The sequence below is a fragment of the Sarcophilus harrisii genome, chromosome 1 (genome assembly GCF_902635505.1).
Source record: "Sarcophilus harrisii chromosome 1, mSarHar1.11, whole genome shotgun sequence".
Lineage (NCBI taxonomy): Eukaryota > Metazoa > Chordata > Mammalia > Dasyuromorphia > Dasyuridae > Sarcophilus > Sarcophilus harrisii.
In genome coordinates this window covers 705,032,717-705,057,282 of record NC_045426.1, presented here as the reverse complement: position 1 = coordinate 705,057,282, position 24,566 = coordinate 705,032,717, and the positions used below count along the sequence as shown (strand labels likewise).

Sequence of the window (24,566 nt, the reverse complement as noted above, 5' to 3'; positions counted from 1 at the left end):
GGGCTCGGGAGGTAGCCTCTGTCCACAAAGAGCTGAGTCCTTTACAGAAATCCAAGGTTACTTGGAGAGGAATACACGGAATAGAGAGGGAAAAAATTTCTAGGAGGGAACCGCCAGCAAACCTGAGGAGACCAGGAAGGTGGGTAGGAGGTGTTGGGGGGAGAGGAACCAGGCAGGAGGAGAGGATGTTTGCCAGATGTGGCCCCTCCTTTGAGACTGCCCCTCTCCCAGCTTATAGGGTAGGTCTCTTGGGGTACAAAAGGGACCTTAGACTGCTTGCTCACAGGGCCCCACTGAAGAGCTTATATTTAATCATGAAGCTAGTAGAAACAATTAGCTCAAAGCGAAGACATGTGGAAGGTGGCAGGGTGGCCACAGTTGGTACAACCCTTCCCCTCCGGTGTCCCTCTCCCACGGGAGTCAGCAGTGCCTGGTGTGCACCCACAGAGAGCACAAAGCTGGCAAGAAGGGGCCAGGGCAGCTTGGGCATTCCAGCAGGGCGGCTACCTGTCCTTCCCCTGCTCTTGGAGGCCTCAGGTGGCTCTGCCCGGTGACGGTCTTTGAGACCCTTGGCCAGGGCTAGTTTCTCCACTTGTAGAGCTCCGGCTCCTTAGAACCGTATCCTACTCAGCTCATGGGCACTCTCCAAATGAAATGAGATTTATTTAGTGCTTAATTAGTGCCAATTCCCTGTCCCTCCCCCTTCTTACTGCAGGCAGTGTCTCTTTCTGGGAAAATAGCCCTGCTGTAAAAAAAAAAAAAAAAAAAAAAAAAAAAAAAGATGGTCATTGGGAATACTACCCCCCTTCCCCCGAACCCCTAGGAGAGTCACTGGGAGCACCCCCTTCCCCCAAACCCCTAGGATGGTCATTGGGAGCACCCCCTTTCCCCACACCCCTTGGAGAGTCATTGGGAGCACTCCCCTTTCCCTGTACCCCTAGGACAGTTCCCCTGCACCCAGAGGGGAGAAACAGTTCCCCCCCGAGGACTGGGTTCTTCCTCCAGAGCTGGGCCCTTTCTTGTCTGCTGAAGGGCCCGGGCTTTTGCGTGTCAGGGGCAGCTTCCATGTGTCCTACTTTTCCAAATCTGCCGGAGCCACAATATCCCTTTGTTGATCGATGGATTGTTACATCTTTTACATTGGACAGAGGACTTCACTGTTCATCCGTCTGGATGCTTTGTTTCAGGCCTTGCTGCTGGGTTGTTTCTGTTACCCGCCCTGTCTCTTCTGGGATTTCATTCACAGGGAGGGGAAGCCAGCTAATCGGGGTGCCTTGATCGGCCCCCTCCCCAGCACTTCCAGGGGGTGGGGTCTCACTATTCAAAGGCAAGGAGGCAAGGACTTCCCTTTCTTGTACGGGGAGCAGCAAACCAGCCCAGTCCCCTACAGCGTGGAGCAGGCAAGGGAGAATCCAGCAGAATCCGGGTAGAAAGATGGTCAGAACCACACAGTAAAAGGCCCCGGGGAGCAGGAGAGTGACACAGTCGGAACCATGCTCAAGAACGTCTTTTCTGCAGACAGAGGCTTCTCCAAGAGCTGCCAACTTCCTTCCCCCATTGGGGTTCCTGCATTTACCCCAAGCCCCCCTCCCCCGCCACCGCCGGTCCCAGTGGTCCGAATTCCACAGCAACGGCCCCTCCAAGGTGGGACGCGCAGTTGGGACCCCTTCAACCTGGCTAATTACAGCCATCCAGTTAGGGAGGCACTCAAGCGGAAAAAGACAAATTAATATTCACAAAGAGTGAATGGGAAGGGTGACTAATTCCCTCATTTCCATTTAAAAGATAAGAAACTGATCGGCATAGAAGTTCCAAAGCCTTTGTCTTTTGACAGATTACTGTATATCCAGCCTTGATATTAATTGGATAATTAACTTTGATGATTTCCTTGAAGGGCTTCACAATGTGAAAGTGCCCCAGATCTTGGGTTACGCCGAAGAGAGCGGGGCTTTGCCACAGAGAGAGTATTCCCGGGTGCCTCCGCGGGGATTTTGCGGCAGCTAAGACCCTCCCTCAGACAGGCCTTTGATTGTATTAGGGAGCAGAACCCGCCGCCCGGGGAGGTCGCAGATCCGTTTTTCACCTGTCTCGGTGTCTCCCTCACTGAGTCTGAATAAAGACATTAATTGGAGGTAAAGCCATCTGGCGTGGGGGATGTGGGCTCCCCGGCCCATGCCAGGCTTGGCAGAGCCGGGCACCGGTGGTGGAGGATGATGACATTATCTGCTGTCCTGACGGGCAGGAGGACAGGATTAGAATCCTTCCACTCTTTCTCCTTCTTTTTGGTCTTTCCTCTGAAGTGCTCGGCTCAAGGACAGCCCCACATGGAGGGCTATTAATTGCTTCTTGAATCCACTCTCTAAGCTGACCCTCTAATCCTAGGAATTAAATGAGACTGAAGGAGTCGGGGGATACGGTTCACATTTCATTAAAGTGAGAAGTTGCTTCTTTTGTGGTAGAAAGAAGAGTCTGTGATTTCAGGAATCCAGAAATGAGTCATTGAGCCAGCAGCTCTTGGAGATCCACTCTGGCCAGCTGAGCTGGGAATTCTGCTTCCCTTTCCTTTGCCCGTTAGCACCCACTCTAACCTGTTCACATTTTAGGCAGGTAGTTGACATCCAGGTCATCCCCGCGTATTTCTGCCACGTTGGTTAGAGAAGCTCGTTACTCCTCAGTTACGTGTTGTAAGGCCTAAGTTCAAAGGTTGCTCCCAAACTCCAGAACTCTGGTACTTTCATTTCCTCACTAAAGTTGAATTAAATCTCTTCCTGCCCCGACAGGGGTCGAAACCGGATGGCCAGCAACTTTCCTCTAGGACCAGGTCGGTGCTGGGCAACAGAGTCACAGGGTCAGAAGCTGTGCCCTCCGCGGCATCTCTGAGAAGGAAGACGCTTCCTCTGGCAGCCCCTTCTAGTGGAGGGCAGTTCCAATAGGAAGGTGGTGTAGGATTGGGCACAGTCTTACAGGGGAGAGACCAGGTCCCCAAAGGTCACTGTCTTGCCCAGGTCATACACGTACCCAGTAAGTCACAGAGACAAGGTCAGACCTGCAGGTCCCTCGGTCCCAAATCCAGCATCGTATCTGTGCTACTACACTGCGTCTTACCCTGATCATCCGGGGAATCTGGGATACCGAGCTGCAGAACACTAGGGACAAAGAGGACCGTCCAAATTGTCCAAAGCCTGACAGGAGTGAAACCGGGGTCTCCTTACTGCATTAGTTATAGCCGCTGCCTGCTTTCTAAAGTCTCCTGTGACTCCATCTCCAAGTTCCAGCCTGTTGCCCCAATGGGACTGGGCGCTTTGTCCTTGGTTCTCCACTTCCCTCTCTCCACTTGCTGGGGACGCGAGCCCAGACCGAGCCCACTGGGCTTCTCCCAGCAGTGACTGATGAAGGAGCTTGGACGGATGCTCCTCCACATTTTTCATCCCAGCCTGGGCTCCCCACCAATTTCGAGCACAATGGTCCTGGCCAGAACCATTAGGGATGGCAGCGCCTAGTGCCTGGCCATCCATCACCAGAGCCCCACTATCTTTCCTCTTTCATTTTCATATTTGTAATTATTGCTTCCCCTTCTCAGTAGCACAATTAATCTTGCCCGTTGCCTTAGGATTTACTGCAGAGATTCCTGCCCAGCCTCGGGCAGTCTGAAGAGTTCTGCCATCAGGCCGACCCACAAGCCCACGGTTATTCTAGAATTTGTAACTCAATGGGAATCAGGAGAGAGCCTTGGAAAGCGGGGGGAGGGCCCCATTCCACACCTCCATTCATTTGGCACGGACCTCTGGGATGGACTTTGGGGTGCTGGCCTCTAAGGGGCCTCAGGGGGGGACTTAACAGTGAGGGCCTCCCTGCCTCTCTAGGGACCCTATCTGATGTCCTCGCAGTTTGACAAACAGGGCTAATGGAGGGTTTGTAGATGAGTGGGGAGATAGCAAGACTTATTTCAGCGTCTTCCTCAAAATTGAAAAGGAAAGGAAGGGAAATTGGGCCTGTAGACCGAAGTGCCAGAGGCCCAGCTGTAAACAAGGAAGGGCTAAATCGTTCCTGATGGCCCAGGACACCTCGAAGCCCTTCCAGCTGCAAATGTGCTTGGGGGCAGGGGGAAGGAGGGGACCCCTCGATTTGGCTACAAAGGTTGGATTGATTCTCGAAGACGGGGGTTTCGGTGGCCTGGATTGTTCTAAAGGTGATATCAGGCCTGATGAGCACGTTCATTTGTCAATCAACAAACGTTTATTAAGTCCTACCCATGTTCAGAGCCCTGCTTGTCACTGAAGGGGAAAAAAAAGATTAAATCAGACAGTTCTTCTGTCTTGAAGCACAGTCTAGTAAGGAGATAAGGCATGCACACAGACATCCCCGCTATGAGATAATGTATTAGAAGCACAGGGGGAAATACCGAGTGCTCCTCAAGGTGGGGGGCCATGGGGGGGGGGGGAGAATGGGTGGAAGGAGGGGCTGCCTCCGGGGACCTTACCTCAAGAAAATGGCAGGAGCTGGGAGGCAACGAATGAAAAGCATTTCCATGTCAATAGGTGGAAATACAGGGCCAGGGGGTAGGCGTTCCATGACCAAAAGCAGGGGATTATCCTGGAACCAAGGTCATGGAAAAGGTCGAAAATGTCAGCGGCTCCACTTAGGCAGGAAGGACTCGGAGCTGTGGTTGGCGGCTCATTCTCCCTCCTAGAGAGTCGTGTCCCCGAAGCTGACTTTGCTCAATTCCCGACGTGGGCTCATTGAGGCCGGCGTCCCACTAGGTCGGCGCTGGGAGCCCATTTGCCTTGGAAGCCTTTTTACAAAGACCGGGGCCTTGGCTCATTGTCCGCTCCTGCCGGGTGTCAGATTCCAGGTGAGAAGCAGCTCGGCGGGGATGCCCGGGAAGGACAATGGCTCCTGGCTCTGGACCGCTTGCTCTTACCCCCTCATTAACCTCGCCGCCCGGTGCCCTCCTGTGCTTTGTCGGCTCCGCCACTGATGCTGTCACTCCTAAATGGCGGGGCTGTCGCTGCATGAGAGTGATCCGCTCACTTACTGCCAGCGTCACCTGGGCCCGACTCGGATACCTAAACACCTCCAAACCGGGCTCTTGGAGTCTGTGTCTCCCCCCAGCCACAGGCTCTGGGTCTCTCTTCTTCTTCTTCCTCGTTCTTGTTCTTGCTATTTGTTGCTCTTCTTCTTGTCTTTCTTGTTCTTGTTCTCCTTCTCTTCCTTTTCTTCCTCCTCCTCCTTCTCCTCCTCCTTCCTCTTTTCCTGCTTCTCCTCTTCCTTTTCTTCTTCATCTTCTGACCACCAGCCCTGGGGATCACGCTGCCGTCTCTGAAGGGTCAGGGATTCTGCGGGGGGTGGGGTCTCTTTAAGGTGGCTTCCAAGGGGGAAGGTTGGCACCTGGCAAGGGCAGGTGAGGTTCCATCCAGAACCCACCTGGTTGCCAGTGTCTGGGACAGCAGAGACACAGGGGTGCAGGGGGGCATCTCCTTGTGCCAGTCACGCCTAACCTCCTCCTGGTCATGCGAAGAAATCTTTGTTTTAGGAGACTTCCCATGATTCTTTGTTTTCTTACAAATGTGGAGGGCAGGAAAGGAGTAAGAGGAGGAGGAAGCGAAAAAGGAGAATGTGAAAGATGAGGAAGGAGGAGGAAGGGGAACAAGAAAAGGAAGAAGAGGAGGAAGAAGAAGAGGAAGAAGGAAAGGAGGAAGAGAAGAAGGAAGAAGAGGAGAAGAAAAAGAAGGAGGAGGAGGAAAAGGAAGAAGAGAGGGAGGAGGGGGAGGAGGAAAAGAAAGAGGAGGAGGAGGAAGAGGAGGAGAAGGAGGAGGAGGAGGAGGAGGAGGAGGAGGAGGGGGGGGGGGGGAGCTGACGGAGGGAACTGGCTGGAGTTGAGACCATTTTGCTCTAGCGAGCAGCAGTTTCTTTCACAAACCAACACGCATTGAGTGGCCGTCCTTCTGGAAATAGCAGTCCATCAGCAAACCCAGGTTTTTAATGCTGTGAGATAGCAGGCCGTCCCCTGGCTTTCTCCCCTTCCTCTCCCTCTCCCCCTTCTCATATTTGCAAAGTCCTGTCCCGTCTGTCACTTGATCTGCATCCCTGGCCCTGGGAGGAAGGCGACTATCGCCCATCCCACTGTACAGATGTGGAAGGTGGAGGGCCCAATGGCTGGGGTTTCCTCCAGAGTTCTGGGAAAGCTCGGGGCTAAAAGTCTCTCTTTGGTCTAAAAGCGCAAGTTTAGAAACTGGTTAAAAACAGGATTAAAAGGCTTCGGTGAATATAAACTTTAAAAACAGAACCTTGGGAGCTTTTCTTCTTGCGCACTTGCTCCGGGTGAAGACGGCACCCATTTCTGCCCCGTTTCTGTGAAGCTCCAGCCCCAGGCGTGGCCCAAGGAGCGCAGGGTGAGCCGCCCCAGGGCCAGCCGTGCCCCCGACTTTCTGGGAGGGTTGGAGGCATCTGTTCTTTCGGAGCATGCGGTGAGGTCCGTGGCCCAGGCCTGGGGGCCAAGGAGCCCCATCTGGCTCTCGGGGAGCCCTGGGTGGCAGAGAAGGGGGGACGTCCTTGTGAGAATGTCATATCCGATATGATCCAAGCCGGGAAGGTGGGAGCTGGGTCCTGGGAGGGAAAGGACCGCCTCCAGTCCTCCCAGTGCGAAATGCAGGCCCTCACGGCCCCCTCCTCCTGGTGGCACCCCCGGCTCAACAGTCCGATGGCCTCCCCAGATCTCGGGGTGATGGGAGGCCTGGGCCAGAATATTGGGACAGGCCCATGCTGTGAAGGGGCCCTGGGGGATAGTGGGAGATGGGCACAGAAAGCAGGATGGCTGGGAGGGCGGGGCCAGGGGTGGCCCGGTGATGGCGCTTCCCACAAGGGTGTTGCTGGCCGGTGACAGCGGGAGCCCCTCGCTGGAATGGTCTTCCTGGCTCTGTGCTGGGAATAAGCAGGTCTCAGTGACCGTAAACTGTGTTGCGTGATCATTGAACCCGGGAACAGTCCAAAGCTGGGAAGGGAGCTGCCCCCCAGGAGAAAGGCTGGGGAACAAAACGCCCTTGATGAGCAAAGCAAAGAAGGGGGGCCCTCCCGAGGTCCTCCTCCCAGTGTCCCCCTCCTGACATCCCCAATCTGACGGCTCCATCCCCGGCTCCGTTCCCAGTGGTCTCATCCCCAGCTCCCCCTGTCTTGTCCCCCTCCCCCGTTCCCCATCCCTCTGTCCCCCGCCCCCCCTGGTGACCCCCCCCAGGACCCCCAGCGCCCCCGGCTGAGCCGCCCTGTGCCGTCTCTTTCAGGAATCATCCACCAGATGAAGGGCGACTACGACGCGGCCCTGAAGCTCCACAAGGCGCACCTGTCCATCGCGCAGGAGCTGAACGACTACGCGGCCCAGGGCCGGGCTTACGGCAACATGGGCAACGCCTACAACGCGCTGGGCCTCTACGACCAGGCCGTCAAGTACCACCGGCAGGAGCTGCAGATCTCCATGGAGGTCAACGACCGTGCCTCGCAGGCCTCCACGCACGGGAACCTGGCCGTGGCCTACCAGGCCCTGGGCGCCCACGACCGCGCGCTGCAGCACTACCAGAACCACCTGAACATCGCCCGCGAGCTGCGGGACGTGCAGAGCGAGGCGCGCGCCCTCAGCAACCTGGGCAACTTCCACTGCTCGCGCGCCGAGTACGCGCAGGCGGCGCCCTACTACGCGCAGTACCTGCGGCTCTCGCCCGAGCTGCAGGACATGGAGGGTGAGGGCAAGGTCTGCCACAACCTGGGCTACGCCCACTACTGCCTGGGCAACTACGCCGAGGCCGTCAAGTACTACGAGCAGGACCTGGCCCTGGCCAAGGACCTGCACGACAAGCTCAGCCAGGCCAAGGCCTACTGCAACCTGGGCCTGGCCTTCAAGGCCCTGCTGAACCTGGCCAAGGCCGAGGAGTGCCAGAAGTACCTGCTCTCCCTGGCCCAGGCCCTCAACAACCCCCAGGCCAAATTCCGGGCCCTGGGCAACCTGGGGGACATCTTCATCTGCAAAAAGGACGTGGCCGGCGCCATCAAGTTCTACGAGCAGCAGCTGGGCCTGGCGCACCATGTGCAAGACCGGCGGCTGGAGGCCGGCGCCTATGCAGCCCTGGGCACGGCCTACCGGCTGGCACAGAAGCACGACAAGGCGCTGGGCTACCACACGCAGGAGCTGGAGGTCTGCCAGGAGCTGGGCGACCTGCCGGGCGAGGGCCGCGCCCACGGCCACCTGGCCGCCGTCTACATGGCGCTGGGCAAGTACTCGATGGCCTTCCAGTGCTACCGCGAGCAGCTGGAGCTGGGCCAGAAGCTCAAGGACCCCGGCGTGGAGGCGCAGGTCTATGGCAACATGGGCATCACCAAGATGAACATGAACGTGGTGGAGGAGGCCATCGGCTACTTCGAGCAGCAGCTGGCCACGCTGCAGCAGCTCAGCGGCAACGAGGCCGTGCTGGACCGCGGCCGGGCCTACGGCAACCTGGGCGACTGCTACGAGGCGCTGGGCGACTTCGAGGAGGCCGTCAAGTACTACGAGCAGTACCTGTCAGTGGCGCAGAGCCTGAACCGCATGCAGGACCAGGCCAAGGCCTACCGGGGCCTGGGGAACGGGCACAGGTATGTGGCGGGCTGGGGGTAGCCCCTGGGCCGGGGGGCGAGGGAGGGGCTGCCGGGGGGCTGAGGGGCCTCCACTGTGCAGGCTAGGAAACTGCGGCCCCAGAGCTGGAAGGGCTGAGGGGCTTCTACTGTGCAGATCAGGAAACAGACCAGAGAGGGAAGGGCCCCCGGGGGGGGCTGAGGGGCCTCCTTATGGGGCAGGTCCTTGGTTCCCAGAGGGCCTGTGTGGTCGGGCCACAGGTTTTCTGCTTTTATTTGAAGGGCCTGTGACCCTCTGGGGTCATCCCTCTGCCCTTGAGGACACCTCTGGGACCCCTCCCTGGAAGGGCTCGCCCCCTAGAGCTGATTAGGCCCAGAATCCCTGCCCGGGATCGGGCCTGGCTGGTGCTGGAAGAGACGCCTCAGACACCCCCTGAGGGCCTGTGAGGGGCCTGTGGCTCCCCAGCCAAGATGGGGAATCTGAGGCTGGGGAGATGACGTTGGCTTCCCAGCAGTCCCACTGGGCAGGACCTGGTCCAGATCCTGCCTGGGCCTGCTGCCTTTGTCTCCTCTTCTCCATGAGGTGCCTTGGGCCGGCAGAGCCAGCTCTGCTCCCCATCTGGGTGCATAAACAGGCCCCAATCTCCAGGGCCCGGGCTCAGACTCAGCCGTCACTCAGGGCCCCCAGAAACCCTGGTGAAAGGATTCAGAGAATTGTGAAGGGACTTTTCAAAAGAGGGGGCGTCGTTAAACTGTAGTGGAAATAGAGGCTGGGGGCCCAGGCAGCCCCCACTATCGTGGGATCTAGGAGAACACTGAGCATCTCTCGGTGGGTGGGGTGGGGCCCCTTGTATCCCACACTCCTGGGGTTGGGGGTCCCCTTGGGTCCCATATTCCTGGGGGGTTGGGGATCCCCTTGCATCTCACACTCCTGGGGGTTGGGGGTCCCCTTACGTCCCACGCTCCTGGGGTTTGGGGGTCCCCATGCATCTCACACTCCTGGGAGGCTGTTGGAAGGTCTCCCCCTCAGGGGATATGACCAATTTTGGCTATGGGTGAAGGCGGCGACAGGCCCCCACCCCAGCTCCCCCACGACCGGCCTCTCTGCCCCCACAGGGCCATGGGGAGCCTGCAGCAGGCACTCGTGTGCTTCGAGAAGAGGCTGGTGGTGGCCCACGAGCTGGGGGAGGCCTCCAACAAGGCGCAGGCCTACGGCGAGCTGGGCAGCCTGCACAGCCAGCTGGGCAACTACGAGCAGGCCATCTCGTGCCTGGAGCGCCAGCTGAACCTGGCCAGGGACATGAAGGACCGCGCCCTGGAGAGTGACGCCGCCTGCGGCCTGGGCGGCGTCTACCAGCAGATGGGCGACTACGACACGGCCCTGCGCTACCACCAGCTGGACCTGCAGATCGCCGAGGAGACCCACAACGCCACGGGCCAGGGCCGCGCCTACGGCAACCTGGGCCTGACCTACGAGTCCCTGGGCACCTTCGAGAGGGCCGTGGTCTACCAGGAGCAGCACCTCAGCATCGCCGCCCAGATGAATGACCTGGTGGCCAAGACGGCCTCCTACAGCAGCCTGGGCCGCACGCACCACGCGCTGCACAACTACTCACAGGCTGTCATGTACCTGCAGGAAGGTAGGCGGACGTGGGGGCGGGGGGCCGGGGGGGAGGGGGGAATGAGGAGACCAAGGCCAAGGGGGAACCAAGGAGACCAAGGCACAGGCGGGGCTGAGGCCGGGGCTGCAGAGGCTGGAGGCTCCACCTACTCCGAACCCCTCCCCAGCCCCACAGGGGCCCCGGCTGTTAAATAGTCACCATGAGCCTCCCCACCTACGGCAAATCAGGGCTCCAGTCCCTGCCTTGCAGGTTATGTAGACATAAGAATGTGATGGAAGGAACATTAACAGTGCAGATGAAACCAGATGGGGGTTCTGAAGCCGTTACTTTTCTCAGAGAGCCGGTTGTTAAATTTTCCCAGAAAACTTCTGGTGCCAGAGCTAGGGCTAACCTTGGGCCTCCTGGCTTCCCCAGGTCCCCTCAGGCCTCCTGGCTTCCCCAGGCCTCAGGGCCTTCCGTTCCCCAGGGCCTGGGTTCTGGGAGGGGGGGCAGGTTTGTGAGGTCCCCTACGATGGGGAGATTTCCTGGGCCAGAGGGCAAGCTGTGATCCGTGGCCAGGGGAGGAATAGGAGGCACTGAGGGGCCCGTCAGCCCCAGGTGCATGAAAGGTGGCCCCGGCCCTAGTTTCTTGTGACCTCGCAGTGGCAGAATTCCCCCATGCTCCGAGTGAATTTCACCGAAATTCACCAAGCCGGGCAGCATCAGGCCCAGCCAGCTCTAGGGCCGGCCTGCAGTGGGCCGAGTCTGCACCGGGGTCAAACTGGTCCATCCCACAGACACGTCCCTGAGCCCTCCCTCAGTGCTGCCGGAAGTGGGGCAGAAAGTCCCCGGGGAAGCTCCTCCCACAGCCTGCTTTGGCTCCCGGGCTTCCCCAGACTCAGGAGAAGGGCCAGAGCGTCGCTATAGGGGGATTTACTGCCCGGGAGGTCTCTGGTGGGGGGCCAAGGCTTTCCCAGCCTGGGGGCAGCCACATCGGCCCATTTGTGGCTCAGCCCCACAAGCTCAGCTCCTGCTGGTAGTCAGCAGGCACCTTGGACCACACCAGGGCCTCCTGGGGAGTGGGCGCTGCCCTGGAGTGTAGACACTGCCGCCTGTGCCTAAGCAGAGCCTCCTCCTGCTGCAAAGAGGGACTCGAGGGAAACCTGGGGGGGGGGCACGGAACGGTCCATCACCCATCTGCTCTCTGCTTTCAGGTCTGAGGCTGGCCGAGCAGCTGGGCCGGAGGGAGGACGAAGCCAAAATTCGCCACGGCCTCGGCCTCTCCCTCTGGGCCAGCGGAAACCTGGAGGAGTCCCAGCACCAGGTGAGCAGGGCGGCGGGAGGAGGGGGCAGGGGGGAAGGGGATGGCAGGGGGAGGGGGTGGCGGTCCCGGGCCCAGGAGCGGCCCCCGGGTCCTGCCCCGACCGGGCCCCACAGCTGCACTGCCCCAGAGCCCAAAGCCTCGCTTCTGTCACAGTGTCCCGGGGCTTCCCTCATCTACAGTCACAGACGCAGCTCAGAGGGGGACAAAACGACCCAGGAACAAAAAGCCACTGGGTTTCAGGTCTTTGCACATTTTTAGTGCAGTCGGTAGGAATGAGCATCTCCCATTTCTCTGAAATTTGAAGGGTCACCGAGGGCTTTCCTCCCAGGAGCCCCGTGACAGAGATAAAAGTGCAGGGGCCAGCAGAGCTCATTTTGTAGAGAAAGACCCTGAGGGCCAGAGCGGGGCTTACCCCAGCAGTCGACAATTCCAAGGTCATTGCTCTTCCCCCTTATTTGGTCTGACACCTCCTGCCAGCTCTGGGCAGGAAGAGAGGACAAAGAGGCTAGCTGTGAGGGAGGCTTGGGGGGGCGTGTGACTGGGGGTGTGTGGGTGGGGGGTGTAAGTGGGAGGCAAGTGAATGGGGGCATGTAAGTGAGCTGCCCTCCGGGTCTCTGTGGACATGGCGGGCACAAGTGCATGCAGGTAGGAGCAGGAAGGACCCTCTGCCGGGGCAGGAGCCCACTCAGAGGTCAGGGTTACGAAGCGAGAAGCAGGGTTGGCCGCTCTTCTCCCAGCTCCGCCGTCTGGGGCTCTCTGAACCGGGACCACTCTAGTATCTAGAACCCGAATGGGGGCGGGGGCTGAGGCCGGCTTGTGTGTCAGGCTGCTCCACAAAGGGGTTGTCACTGTTTTCACATCCACGGAACGTGGAGCCAAACATCGTTCTAATGCCTGCTCGCTGGGTGCACACGCTGCGACAGAACGCTCGGCCAGCAAGGGCTCAACTCGCCAGCTCGCTGGGTCGCCCAGGAGAGGCTCCCACGGCCTCACCGCCGTTCCAAGGATAAGCCTCTGGGACTATTAACAGAAGCCGGGCCTGCGATAGGATGGTAGGCTAAATTGGGGGCCGAAGGATGGGGCGGGAGATGAAGCCGTGCGTCACCTCCCCGGCCTCTGCAGAAGGAGGCCCGCCCAGCCTCTGTGCCTGGGTCGCCTCCACCACAGTCTGACTGCGAACAGTTTGTGGGCTGGCTCCCCAACCCTCCCCGAAGCCATAGAGCCTGGACGGCTCTTGCGCCGTGGGTGGCCTTCACAGTTTGTTCTGAGAACATTGCTTTAAGTGGGAATTTTCCCCAAGCCTTCCCACTTGACGTGCTCTCTCAGGAGCGGTGACTTGGGGAGAAGTGAGGGGCTGCTCCTGGCTCCAGAGGCCCCTGCACGCTGATGGACGAGAGGCCCTTCTGTCCGGGGGTGGGGGTAGGGGTGAGGGGTGCGGTCCAAGGGGCGGCCAGAGGGCCCGGTTTCCAAGTTTCAGTTGGAGCTGGTGCTGCTGACAGTGACCTAGTAGCTCCACTCCATTCCCTACATGTCCAGTCAAACAGGCAAGCATTTATTAGTCGCCTGCTGTGTGCTGGGCAGAACGCTAGGCAGTGGGGAGCCTCCCTGCTGCAGACAGAAGCATGTGCCTCCCTGAGCGTGGGCTGCAGATCTGCCCGGGCACCTCTGTCCTAGCCCCTGCCTCGAGCGGCTCATCTCATTGGTCAGTGCTCCGCGTCACAAAGCAGGCTCCAGGCTTCAGGTCTCTGGGCTCCCAGAGGCTAATCCAGAAATCATGGCTCATCTGCCAAGCTCATTTTTAAAGCCACATGGAGAGGGGCCGTAGGCCGGCCTGGGCCCCTGAGCCAAGGCAGCCCCAGCTCATGCCCCCCCCACTGGCACACCCCGGCCATCCGACCCTGGGAGGGGCCACGGGCAGCTCCGAGACCACGCATGGCAGCCGAAGGCATGTCTCCATGCTTTTGCCAGGACAGCCATGAGGGTACTAAAAATAGATCTACTGATGGCTCACTCTGGGACCCCGTGCCAGCCCTGGGGGGATAAGGCGTGCCCTGAGCCAGCCCCAAGCCTCCCTAGTGGGGCTGGTGTTATGTAGCGTCTCCTTGGAGAGCGACACACCCAAACTGCACAGAAACTGATTTTTAAGTCGCTTCTCCAGGCTGAGGCCGGGAGACAGACACCTGGCCAGCTCCCAGGTAGCTTAGATTCCCCTGGGGGAGCCTGCATGGACACAGGCCTTCACCACGGACAGCCCCGTTGTTGCGCTGAGAGCTGCGAGAATAAGTTGGAGGCCGCAAGGACCCACACCGTTAAGATCATGGGTGCCGGGAGGATGCCAGTGCTAGTAGTAATAGTAATGGTGCTTTACCTAGCATTGGAAGGTACTTGCTCCAGGGTAATGTTATAAGGTTGGTAATTATCAGTTAGTAAGTATTTAGTCTTATTATTATTTGGATGCAGAAAGCCAGAGGTGAATGACTTGACCAGGTTCCCACAGGAAAGACCAGCCAGGAGTCTCCTACTTTTCCTCTCACCTGAAGCCCCCGTAGGTGTCCGGCAGTCTCAGCCGGTCCGAGCTAGAACCCAGCCAGAGAAGTTCTCATTCCCCCATCCATGCCATACATAGCTCAGATGCGGCGGCCAGTGCAGGAGTCCAAGGACCGCACCCAGCTCGGCTCTCTGAAAGGTCACTTAATGGTGCAGATGGCGAGCGGGTCCCGTAGGGGGGCGCTGGGACAGCCGGCTGAGCACAGTGAGCCTCAGTGTCCTCCTCTGTAGAATAAGAAGCGTTGGCCCCCGGGTGTCTGCACTCCCTTCCAGCTGCAGAAGTCTCTCTCTTCTCATGGCTGAGGGTGTGCTGGCCACAACGGGGACAAGCGTAGCAACGCGAGGGGCTGTTTGCAGGGGGCTTCTACCTGTCTGCCCAAAGGCGGCCCACAAAGGAGGCCTCTGGCAAAGTCTGCGCTTCCTGCCCACAAGTCCCACAAACGGTCACACAATTGTGAGCAGTGGAGAATAACAAATGGCACTCCTCGAGCCAGGCCCACCGATGGGGACAGGAGGCATGGCGGGGGAACCAGACAGGACAACGACCAGCAGCCTGGGGTCCCCCAGTGCTGTGGTGAGCAGACCCAGTGCTGGTGTGGCTCCTGACGGGCTAAATACGGCCCGAGGGCAAAGTGGATGTTCAGGATGGTGCGTCTGGGCCATCGGAAGCTAGGTGTGAGCTGTTGAGGAAGGTCAGAGGTGTGGGATGCTCTTACCCTCCAGGGACCAGAACTCTGGATCCCAAGTGAGCCCAAGTTGTGTCTTCCAAAGGTTCAGTCACATAGGGCAGCTGGTTCCTTGTGATCGCCAAGTTTGTGGGGCAGGATCTTGTCCTGGATCCTAAAGCTCATATTGGGGGAGCAGGGTCGGCATTCTGGAGGGTGGCTGAGGCCATCCCCAAGGTTCCAGGGCTGGGAAATTGGCTGAGGCTGTCCCAAGGCTCCAGGGTTAGTTTCCTGGGGAGAAGACCATGCCCAAGGCTCTAAGGCTGGCTTCCCCAGGAGGCCGTCCCCAAGGCCTGGGTGTGCTCCCTCCCAGTGCCTGGCCCAGGCCTCCTGTGGATCCCTTGGACCCCCTGCCGCCCCCTCGCCTGCCTGCATTGGGACAGGTGGCAGTGGCCCCTGCCACCACTGGGTCCCAGGCCAGGTGGGAGCCTCACCTCTGTCTCTCTGTCCCTGCAGCTCTACAGAGCCTCGGCCCTGTTCGAAACGATCCGCCACGAGGTACAGCTGAGCACAGACTACAAGCTGTCGCTGTTTGACCTGCAGACGTCCTCCTACCAGGCCCTGCAGCGGGTGCTCGTCAGCCTCGGTGAGAGGCCCTCCTTTGGAGTCACTCAGAGAAATCTGACTTTTAGCCTCGGGAGGCAGGGAAGCTCTGCACAGGGATGGTTCCTGGCCTGGTGGAGCTAAGGGACCCTAGAACGCAAAGCACTGGGGGGGGAAGGTCCTTCAGGGGCCTCTAGTCCCAGGGCACAGAGATGCAAACCGAAGCCAGGACAGGTGAAGGGACACGTGGCTCTGGCCACAGAGGATTTGAACCCCATCTTCTGGCCTTAAGTGCATGTGCTTTTTACCCCTCCGCACTTGTTCCTTCCTCCCGGGGGTTCCCAGAACAGAAATCTCTCCCTTTTCAGGAGCAATGCTGTGTTTGCACGTTTCTGTTTTAAAGCTCATTTAGTGGCTGCCTTCTATCTTGCTTGACTTCCATGGAGCTCCTGGGCCAGCTTGTGCTGCTGCGGTTCTGACATGCCCGAGCTGGCATCCCCTTTCCCCTCATCCTCCTTGACCTCCCTGCCTTCAGCCTCTCCTTTGTCCCAATTGTCTTGCCCCCTGGCACAGAGACCATGGCAGTCCTTGATAAGCCCCCATCTGAGGTCAGCTGGGCGGGCCTGGCCGGGCCACGCTGCCGTGCCAGAGCTGGGGTCTGTGTCCCTTCGAGCCCACTCTTGGCATGGGACTGTCGTCTCTAGTATCTATGTATTTGTCCGTAATCTCCCCTCCTAGAGCACTGGGGTTCACCCTGCACTTGGGAGATGATTTATGAACATAAACAAAACGAGTGCTGCTCTTCCAGCTAGCGACAGCAGAAGGTTTGAAAAACTTTAGAGCCACATATGAATCATTCAGCAGAGCAGGCCAGCACCTTCTGGTGCTGAACTTCCAGCAGAGAACCCTGGAGGGGTGGGGGACTTGGCGGGGCCAGAAGTGGGGAGAAAGGGCAGGTCGGGCCTCCCCTAGACCCCCGGCTGTGGTCCCGGGCCTGCCTCCTTCCCTTGGGCTGGAGCCGAGGGATGTCCTGGCTGGGCCCAAGGCCTCCTCACAGGCCTTTCTCTGCCTCCCTGCTCTAGGCCATCATGATGAAGCCCTGGCCGTGGCAGAGAGGGGCAGGACCAGGGCGTTTGCCGATCTCCTGGTGGAACGTCAGACCGGCCACCAGGACTCTGACCCATATTCGCCAGTGACGATTGACCAGATCTTAGAAATGGTGAATGGCCAGCGGGGACTTGTACTCTACTACTCCCTGGCAGCAGGTTACCTGTACAGCTGGCTGCTGGCTCCTGGTGCAGGTACGGTCTGTCTCTCTGTCTCTGTCTCCTTGTGTCCGTGTCCCTCTATCTCTCTGGATCTGTCGGTCTGTCTCTCTCTCATGTGTGGAGATCAGTCAAAGGGTAAATGATGGAAGGAAGAAGAAATGCGTGAGACATCGATCACACCAGAAAACTACCATGGGATTTCAGCAAAAATCCAGCTCCGGTGCATTTTTCTAGTCGAATTTTCAGTGAACAAGACAACCCCACTGCCTCGTTCCCCCAGAAATCTCAGTCTCGACCGGTGAATATGGAACCATTTATCTTGGAGGACCAAGCGCAGGGAGGATTAATTCGCCTAGCGGCCCCGTTTGCAGGCAGCTGTTGATCATTATCTAATAAAGTGATGACTCGGAGCCTTAATGAGTTCTTTCTGGATATAATTTAATAATTGTGACCCTTCACCAGGACGGCTAAAGAGTCTTAAACTGATACCGGAGATTTTAAGTATCAGCTCCCATTGTGCATTTCAGAGCTAGCGGTATCGGCGTCACTGGTTCTGTTGCTAACTCACATCCAGATCCTTAATGATTAAATTAAATTAAATACAAGGGCTGTACAGTTCTATGAAATACAGAATCCCTAATTAGCTGCCGGGGCCATATTTTTTGCGTAATAAAATGCTGATGGCTCTCCCACATTGGAGAGACACCAAATCCAATAAGAGTTTATCGACTGGAGAAGTGGGTCTTATGATTGGAAGTCACGTTCTTTTGGATGCATGTTAGCCACCTTCAAAAGGATCCCCGAGCTCTTCCAGACTAAGTCGGAGATTGTTTTGACCTAAAGGAAATTGCCTTTGTATTCTGTTGGCAAAACGATGGTCAGAGGGGCTTCGCCTGTTAATTCTCTCCATGAGATGGCGGATTTTTCTATCAAGTTTTCCCTGTTGCTGTGGAACCTCCGGCCTTTTGACAGTAGAAATTGGGACTGCTACCGACTCCCACCGGCACTGCGTTTGTATCCCTGATGGCAGAATCCCCTTTTAGCATGGATCTCGGGTCCTGAGATGTCACGACAGGCCCCTGCTCCAGCCAGATCTGTGTAATGGTGAGCCGGCGACCCCGGAACTTCTGGGCTCACTTCTGTTCCTCCTTGTTGTTAGGGGGACTGTGAGGGTGGCATCCTGCTCCCCACAGAGGGTTGGCCGGGGTCTTCCCAGGCTTCCCTGCCCCCCCCCACTCTGTCCTGCAGCTGGTCCTTAGCATTCGTGGGGCATTGCTTGAATTTTATCCATCTGTGTCTGGGCCCCGGCCAGCATGTGTTCTGCCTCTGCTCTGCTGATGAGTGCCATCGTCACCATTCGGCACACGTTGGCACTCGAGCGTGTCCGTCATCCCGGGGAGGGAGGTGCCCCTGCCAGCCATGCTGAAGTAACCGGTGCTGTCTGCTCCTGCTGGACGGAGCAGGGCCCCTGATGTCCACGGGACCTGCCTGACAGAGAGGATAGGAGGGGAGAGGGAGGGCCATTTCCTCAAGTCTTGCCTGGGGCCAAACCAGTCAGTGCCATTACCCAGCGCTCCCTTTGGTTTTATTGTTCATTCTGTTCACTTTGGTGGGCACAGGGCACACAGTTCACCCGCTTCTGCTGCCTCTAGGTTTTTAAAACCCCACGTTTTGCTGCACACTCTCCCGTGGGTTTTCATGCGAGCTGAGAGGAGTTGGCTGGAAGAGCCGACTTTTGTTCAGCCTTCCCTATGCGGCGCCTGCCTTGTCTGCGCCCATTCAGAGCCAGCTCTGGGTGCTTAGAGGAAAGGCCCTTCTCTAGTAGGTGCAGCTGAGAAACAGACAGCTGGGAGACCGGCCCTTCCCAGCATCCCTGCCCAGTGCAAACCCCATTTGTAAAGCACTGGACCAGATTTCAGAAGTCTAAAATGTTGGCCCAGCATCTTTGCACACCCTTGGCTCCTTGGGGAAGGCTTGAGTGGCTGGGCAGCACCCCCACATGTCCTTGGCTCCTTGGGGAAGGCTTAGGAGGCTGGGCAGCACCCCCACATGTCCTTGGCTCCTTGGGGAAGGCTTGGGGGGAAAGGGGGAGGCCATATTTTTCAGATGAGATAATGAACATAGAGCACTCTGTAAACCTTCCACTGCCCCATAAATGTCAGCCCCTCGTGCTTCTTTATGAGCTTGTCACGGCTCACTACCGTTCTGGGCCGGCTGACTCTGGTGCTTCTCTCCCACCCGGTGTCACGTCAGCGACTCGTTTCTCGTTTCAGGAATTCTCAAGTTTCACGAATACTATTTGGGTGATAACATGGCGGAGAACTGCAGCGACTTCCAGGAAACCAGCAGCGTGCTCCTGCAGACGGTCTCCGGCTCCGGCCTGGAGCAGCACATTGCCAGCGTGCGGGAGGCCTTGGGGGTAGACTCCTATTACACCAGGTAGGTCAAGAAGTTCTTGGGCCGGGCCTGGAAGCCCAACCCTGGGATCCTCCTACCTTTGTGACTAACACCTTTGGGAGCGGACCCGGGGCTTCCTGGCGAGTTCAGACTCCTGGCAAGCCAGGGAAGGGTATCAGCAGAGTCAGACCTGTTCTCCAAGTAGAGTGGGGGGGGGGCTTTGCCCACCATGTAATCTCCGGGTAACCAGCTGATGAATGGGTGCTCTGTGTCCAGTCCTAGGCTGACCCCCAGGGATTGGGGCGGTCGCTGGCTGCCAGTCAGGGAGCCTGATTTAGTGCCGGTGATGAGGAAGGGCCTAGGCCGGGTGACCTTAGGGTGCCCTGGAAAGCGAAGGCAGGTTGTAAGCAGCCGGCATTTTCGTGGATTCTTGCCCAAATGTTCTTTGGAAGAATCACCCAGTCATGTCCACGGGCTCTGTCGCGGGGCCCTCCCATCTGCGTTCAGTGATTAGCTTATGTCAGGTTGTCTGTCGTACCGAGCCACCCGCTGGTGTCAGGGCCCACAGACTGGTCTGAGCAGCCGGGGTCTCTCTGGCGGCACCATCTGTGATTCTACAAAGTCCTCGGGTACCCATCGGGCTTCTCTGGAGACGCTGAGTGTGCCATCACTTGGCCTTGGGGGGGGGGGCGGACAGAGGAGCCTCCACTTGGGAAACAAAGCGCGTTCCATTATCCACAAGCACAGAATGGGAGAGCCCAGAGGGACCTGGGGCGCCCTCATCTGGGAGAGGAGGAAGCGTGAGGCTCGGTGAGTTAAGGGACTTGGCAAAAGTCACCAACCCAACAAGTGGCAGAGGCAGGACTGACCGCTGGGCCTCGGGGGCAGAGTCTGGGGCAGAGGCAGGACCGACCGCCAGGCCTCCGGGGCAGAGTTTGGGTGATTAAGGCAGGACTGACCGCTGGGCCTCGGGGGCAGAGTCTGGGGCAGAGGCAGGACCGACCGCCAGGCCTCCGGGGCAGAGTTTGGGTGATTGGGGCAGGACTGACCGCTGGGCCTCCAGGGCAGAGTCTGGCAGACTCCCTGCTGTTCTCCGCTGTCTCCCAATCCTCCGAGATGTCAGTGTGAGAGAGAATACAATCCTGGCCACAAGTGAATCCTTCCTTCCCATTTCCTCTCCTGTTCACTCTGAGCATTCTCCGTGGCCATTGTCGCCGTCCTACACTATTCTATCTCTGGCCCAGTCAGTTCTAGGGGTGTCAGAATAGAAGGAGTCTCCCTCTGAGCTGTACCTAGGGTAGGGCAGCCAGGGCTCTTCCACAGAGTGCCTGGTTTAGAGGGAGCTGACAAAACTTGCAGCCTTTACATAGAGTAGTAATAACAGGGGGCGCTATATAGTTAGGGAGAATAATTAGGGGAAATATGGAAATAGGTTTAAAGGGACTGCCCATGTATAACCTGTGTAGGATTGCTTGCTGCCTTTGGGGGGGGGGGGGGGGAGACTGGGAGGGGGCGGGGAGGGGAATGGAAGAGAAGGAAAAAAAGCTTTGCAACTCAGAATCTCACAGCAGTGAATGTTGAAAACTCTTTGTGTATAATCAGAAAAATAAAATACTCCTGAATTTTTTAAAAAGAGATTTAGTTAAAATAGAAAATTACCAGATGTATTAGGAGCTTGTGTCTCTTTGCAGAGCGGCTCCCTCCCTGGCATCGGCTATGTCCCATGAAGTGATATCTCAAGTTCAACCAACCCTAGGACAGCTTTATGCTACTAGGGTTGGAAAGGAAGGGAATAAGCACTTATAGAGCACCAGCTGTATACAAGCACAAATGGGATCTCATCGGATCCTTTTGTCCAACTCCGAATAATAGAAATGTGCCTGCGCTCTCTCTCTTCCCAGTCTTCCTCTCATCTCCCCAGTTTGTTCTTCCCTGTGTGTATTTCCCAGATGAACTTTTGCCTCCTGGGTCCTTCCTACCACAGAGGGTCATGAAGAAGGTGCTCTGGGTGCCCTGATTAAGTCTTGCCAAAACACGAATTTTTATGATGATTTCATTTTGTCATGACTGTGAAGATGTGTCTCCTCTTCCTTGTGATTCGGAATTTGTTGGTAGTGGCTTATTTGACAGATGAGGAAACTGAGGCAAATGGGATGAAATGACTTGCTCAGGATCACACAGCTGGGAAATGTCTGAAGCCAGATCTGGACTCAGGCTCTTTCCACTGCACCCCCGGCTGTCCTGTATCACCTATGGAAGATGCATTGAGAATGGCAGGTATTGGCTGCAGGGGCACCGGGCAGGCTGCTGAGTGATGAATGGACAGAGAGGGGAGTGGATACAGGAGCTGGGCAAGCAAATGGGTGTGGGTGCTGAGTGAGAGGATTTGACTCCAGGTGGCTGGAGGCCTGGTGCTGTCCCGGACAGGGCTGGAGAAATGAGAGGACACGTGCTGAGGGAGGGGTCCTGGGACTCCGGGGTGAGCAAACCCAGCAGGAAATGGAGACGTGGGGGAGAGGAGGAACTGGGTTCATCATCAGCGTCATCATTAACATTTCGTAGAACTTTGAGGTTTGCCCAGGGCTTTACTCAAGACAACTCTGAAAGACTTAAGCGAAACATGAAACACCTCTATACTTGGTGCAGATGGAAGCATATTTGCTTTTCCTTCCTTCCTCCCGCCCTCCTTTTTTTCTCTCTTTCTTTCTTGCTTTTTGTCTCTTTTTCCTTCTTTCCCTCCTTCCTTTTTTCCTTCTTTTATTCCTTTCCCTTCCTTCCTTCCCTCTCTCCCCCATCTCTGTCTCTTTCTTTCTCTGTCTCTGTCTCCCAATTTTTCTCTCTGTCTCTGAATCTCTCTTCTGTCTCTTATCTCTGTCTTTGTCTCTCTCCCACAGACACACACTCACACACACACACACACACACACACACACACATTTAATAAATCTTTGTTGACTGGTTGTTTAGAAATAACTTGAACAAGGTCCACACAGCAGTCTTCACTTCTCTAAGTACAGATACTTACACTTACCATACAGAGACTTTGGGGATCCTGTGAGAAATCCCCATGAGGGAGGACCTTAGTCTTCCATATCATGTCCCTTTCGGATGCTCGTGAGGAGTTTCTGTTGACAGCAGGACCCGGGGAAAGGTTTTCAAGGCTGGATGCACTTTTACAGAATTTTGTGCCAATGGAATTTGTATTTTCCAACTGTGAAATTATAATGAAGCTAGCTCAAGATTATTTGTGACTGGGGTGGACTTATTGTCCATTTAGAATCAGTCAGTCAGTAAGCCTTTGTTGAACCTGGGCTAAGTGCCAGCTCTACAAAGATAAGCAGAAATACGGACCCTGCTTTCAAGAAACTCCCATTCTAACTGGGGAGACAATGGGCAATCAGCAGTGGACAACAAAATACAGACAGGGTAAATAAATGAGAGTAATTTCAGAGAAAAGTCCCTAGCTATTTCTCCCACAAACTCCTCCTGCTCAGATGGGAAAATATAAACACAATCCTTGTAACCATTGGGTGGCAAGCCAACAAATCTCTCTTCAGCCATGTGTAAAAATGCCCCTTGGATTCTGTACCTTGAGCCTACCCTTCTGTGCTGATCACAACTCAAAGCTGGTTTTCTTTTCAGTGCTGTTGTTACTATGTAGCTCTTTCTGCTTCCTGGCATATCACTTTTTTTTAAAGAACTGATCAGTTTCTCCCTTTTCTTTATTTCTTCTGTTTTTCTTTTCATTGCTGTTGCAACAGTGTAGCTCTGTGTCCTGTCACATTACTTGTTTTAAAGTACTGATCAGTTTCTCCCCTTTCTTTATTCTGTTTTTCTTTTCAGTACTGTTGTTATTATGTAGCTCTTTCTGTGTCCCATCACATCACTTTTTTTAAAGAACTGATCAGTTTCTCCCTTTTCTTTATTTCTTCTGTTTTTCTTTTCAGTGCTGTTGCTACACTGTAGTTCTGCGTCCAGTCACATCACTTTTTTTTTAAAGTACTGATCAGTTTCTCCCTTTTCTTTATTCTGTTTTTCTTTTCAGTGCTGTTGTTATTATGTAGCTCTTTCTGCTTCCCCTCACATCACTTTTTTTTAAGAACTGATCAGTTTCTTCCTTTATTCTGTTTTTCTTTTCAGTGCTGTTGTTATTATGTAGCTCTTTCTGCTTCCCATTACATTCATCACTTTAAGAACTGACCAGTTTCTCCCTTTTCTTTATTTCTTCTGGCACCATGATATGCCGTCCCACTCATATAGGATATCTCCTTCAGTCATTTCCAAATACAGAGGGGTCTCCATTTCTTTGCCACTACCAAAAAGAACTGCTCTAAATATTTTTGTACGTGTGAGTCTTTTTCCTTTCGTTGATCTCTTCGGATTTAAGCTTAGTAGTGAATCATGGGGTCAAAGAATATGCAGTTTAATTGTTTCAGGGGCATAGGTCCAATTTGTTTTCCAGAATGGCCAACCCATTCACAGCTCCATCCACATGGCATTCAGTGAGCTTGTTTTCCCTCATCCATTCCAATTATTTCTCACTTGTAATTTTTGTCATCTCTTGTCATTCTCATAAGCATGAGATATAGCTTCATTTATTTTATATTTCTCTAATTAGTGATTTGTAGCACTTTTTCCTTTTGATTGTTGATACCTTGGATTTCTTCCTTTAAAAAGTACTTTGGAACAGGAATTAGAGTTAGAGTTAGATTCTTTTCACTATTTATCATCTGAAAATAACTCTTACTATTAAAATTTTGAATCTGTTCCATACATATGTATATGTGTTTATATAAAATAGCCAACCTTTCTCAGAAAAAGCTGCTGCAAAGATTTTTTTCCCCACAGTTAACTATCTCGCTTCTAATTTTGCCACATTGATTTTGTTGTGCAAGCCCTTATTTCAGTAGGCACTACAGACTCAGGGCCTATCAAATGTTATATTACCATATTCATTTTGTTCTGGATAACTTTTTATTTTTTTTGCCAGCACTCAAAATTTTTAATGATTGAACTATAGGGCAAGATTGGGTACCTGCCAGGCCCCTTCCTTCCACTTTTTTTCATTTGTTATTTTTCTTGAGAATTTTGATCTTTTAAAATTCATTCAGAAGAACTTTGTTATACTTTCTAACTTTTAAATACTTTGTTGGTTGGTATGGAACTGAATAAGTAAATTGATTTAGGTAGTATTGTCATTTTTATTATGTTGGTACAGTCCAATCATGAACAATCAATATGCCTCCATCTGCAAAGAATATTTTCTATTTGTCTTCATATGGCTCCTAGGTGTATCTTGGTAGGTAGAATTTTAGACGTTTTATATATTCTATAATTCTTTTGAATGGAATTTCTCTATTTTTTCCCTTGTTGGCTTATGTTGGTTATATAAAAAAAATGCTGATTTCTGTGTGTGTATTTATTTCATATCCTGCTTCTTTGGTGAAGATACTGTTTAAATGGTTTTTAGTTGAACTGTTAAAGCTGTTTGTATAGACAGTCCTACCATATGTAAAAGGCAGGAATTCTGTTTCCTACTTGCCTGTGCTTTATTCTCTTAATTT

The 24,566-nt window shown here is 55.2% G+C and overlaps 1 protein-coding gene across 1 annotated transcript in view; it reads left to right on the top strand.

Annotated features, from left to right (window-relative positions):
• The window catches only part of TTC28 (tetratricopeptide repeat domain 28), a 509,780-nt gene that overhangs the window by 411,712 nt on the left and 73,502 nt on the right, over nt 1-24,566 (top strand). Inside the window, exons 7-12 of the mRNA XM_031948792.1 lie at nt 7,278-8,619; nt 9,715-10,238; nt 11,414-11,523; nt 15,252-15,381; nt 16,421-16,639; nt 18,880-19,045. Of these exons, the coding sequence (XP_031804652.1) occupies nt 7,278-8,619; nt 9,715-10,238; nt 11,414-11,523; nt 15,252-15,381; nt 16,421-16,639; nt 18,880-19,045 (2,491 nt within the window). The remainder of the gene's footprint in view (nt 1-7,277; nt 8,620-9,714; nt 10,239-11,413; nt 11,524-15,251; nt 15,382-16,420; nt 16,640-18,879; nt 19,046-24,566) is intronic.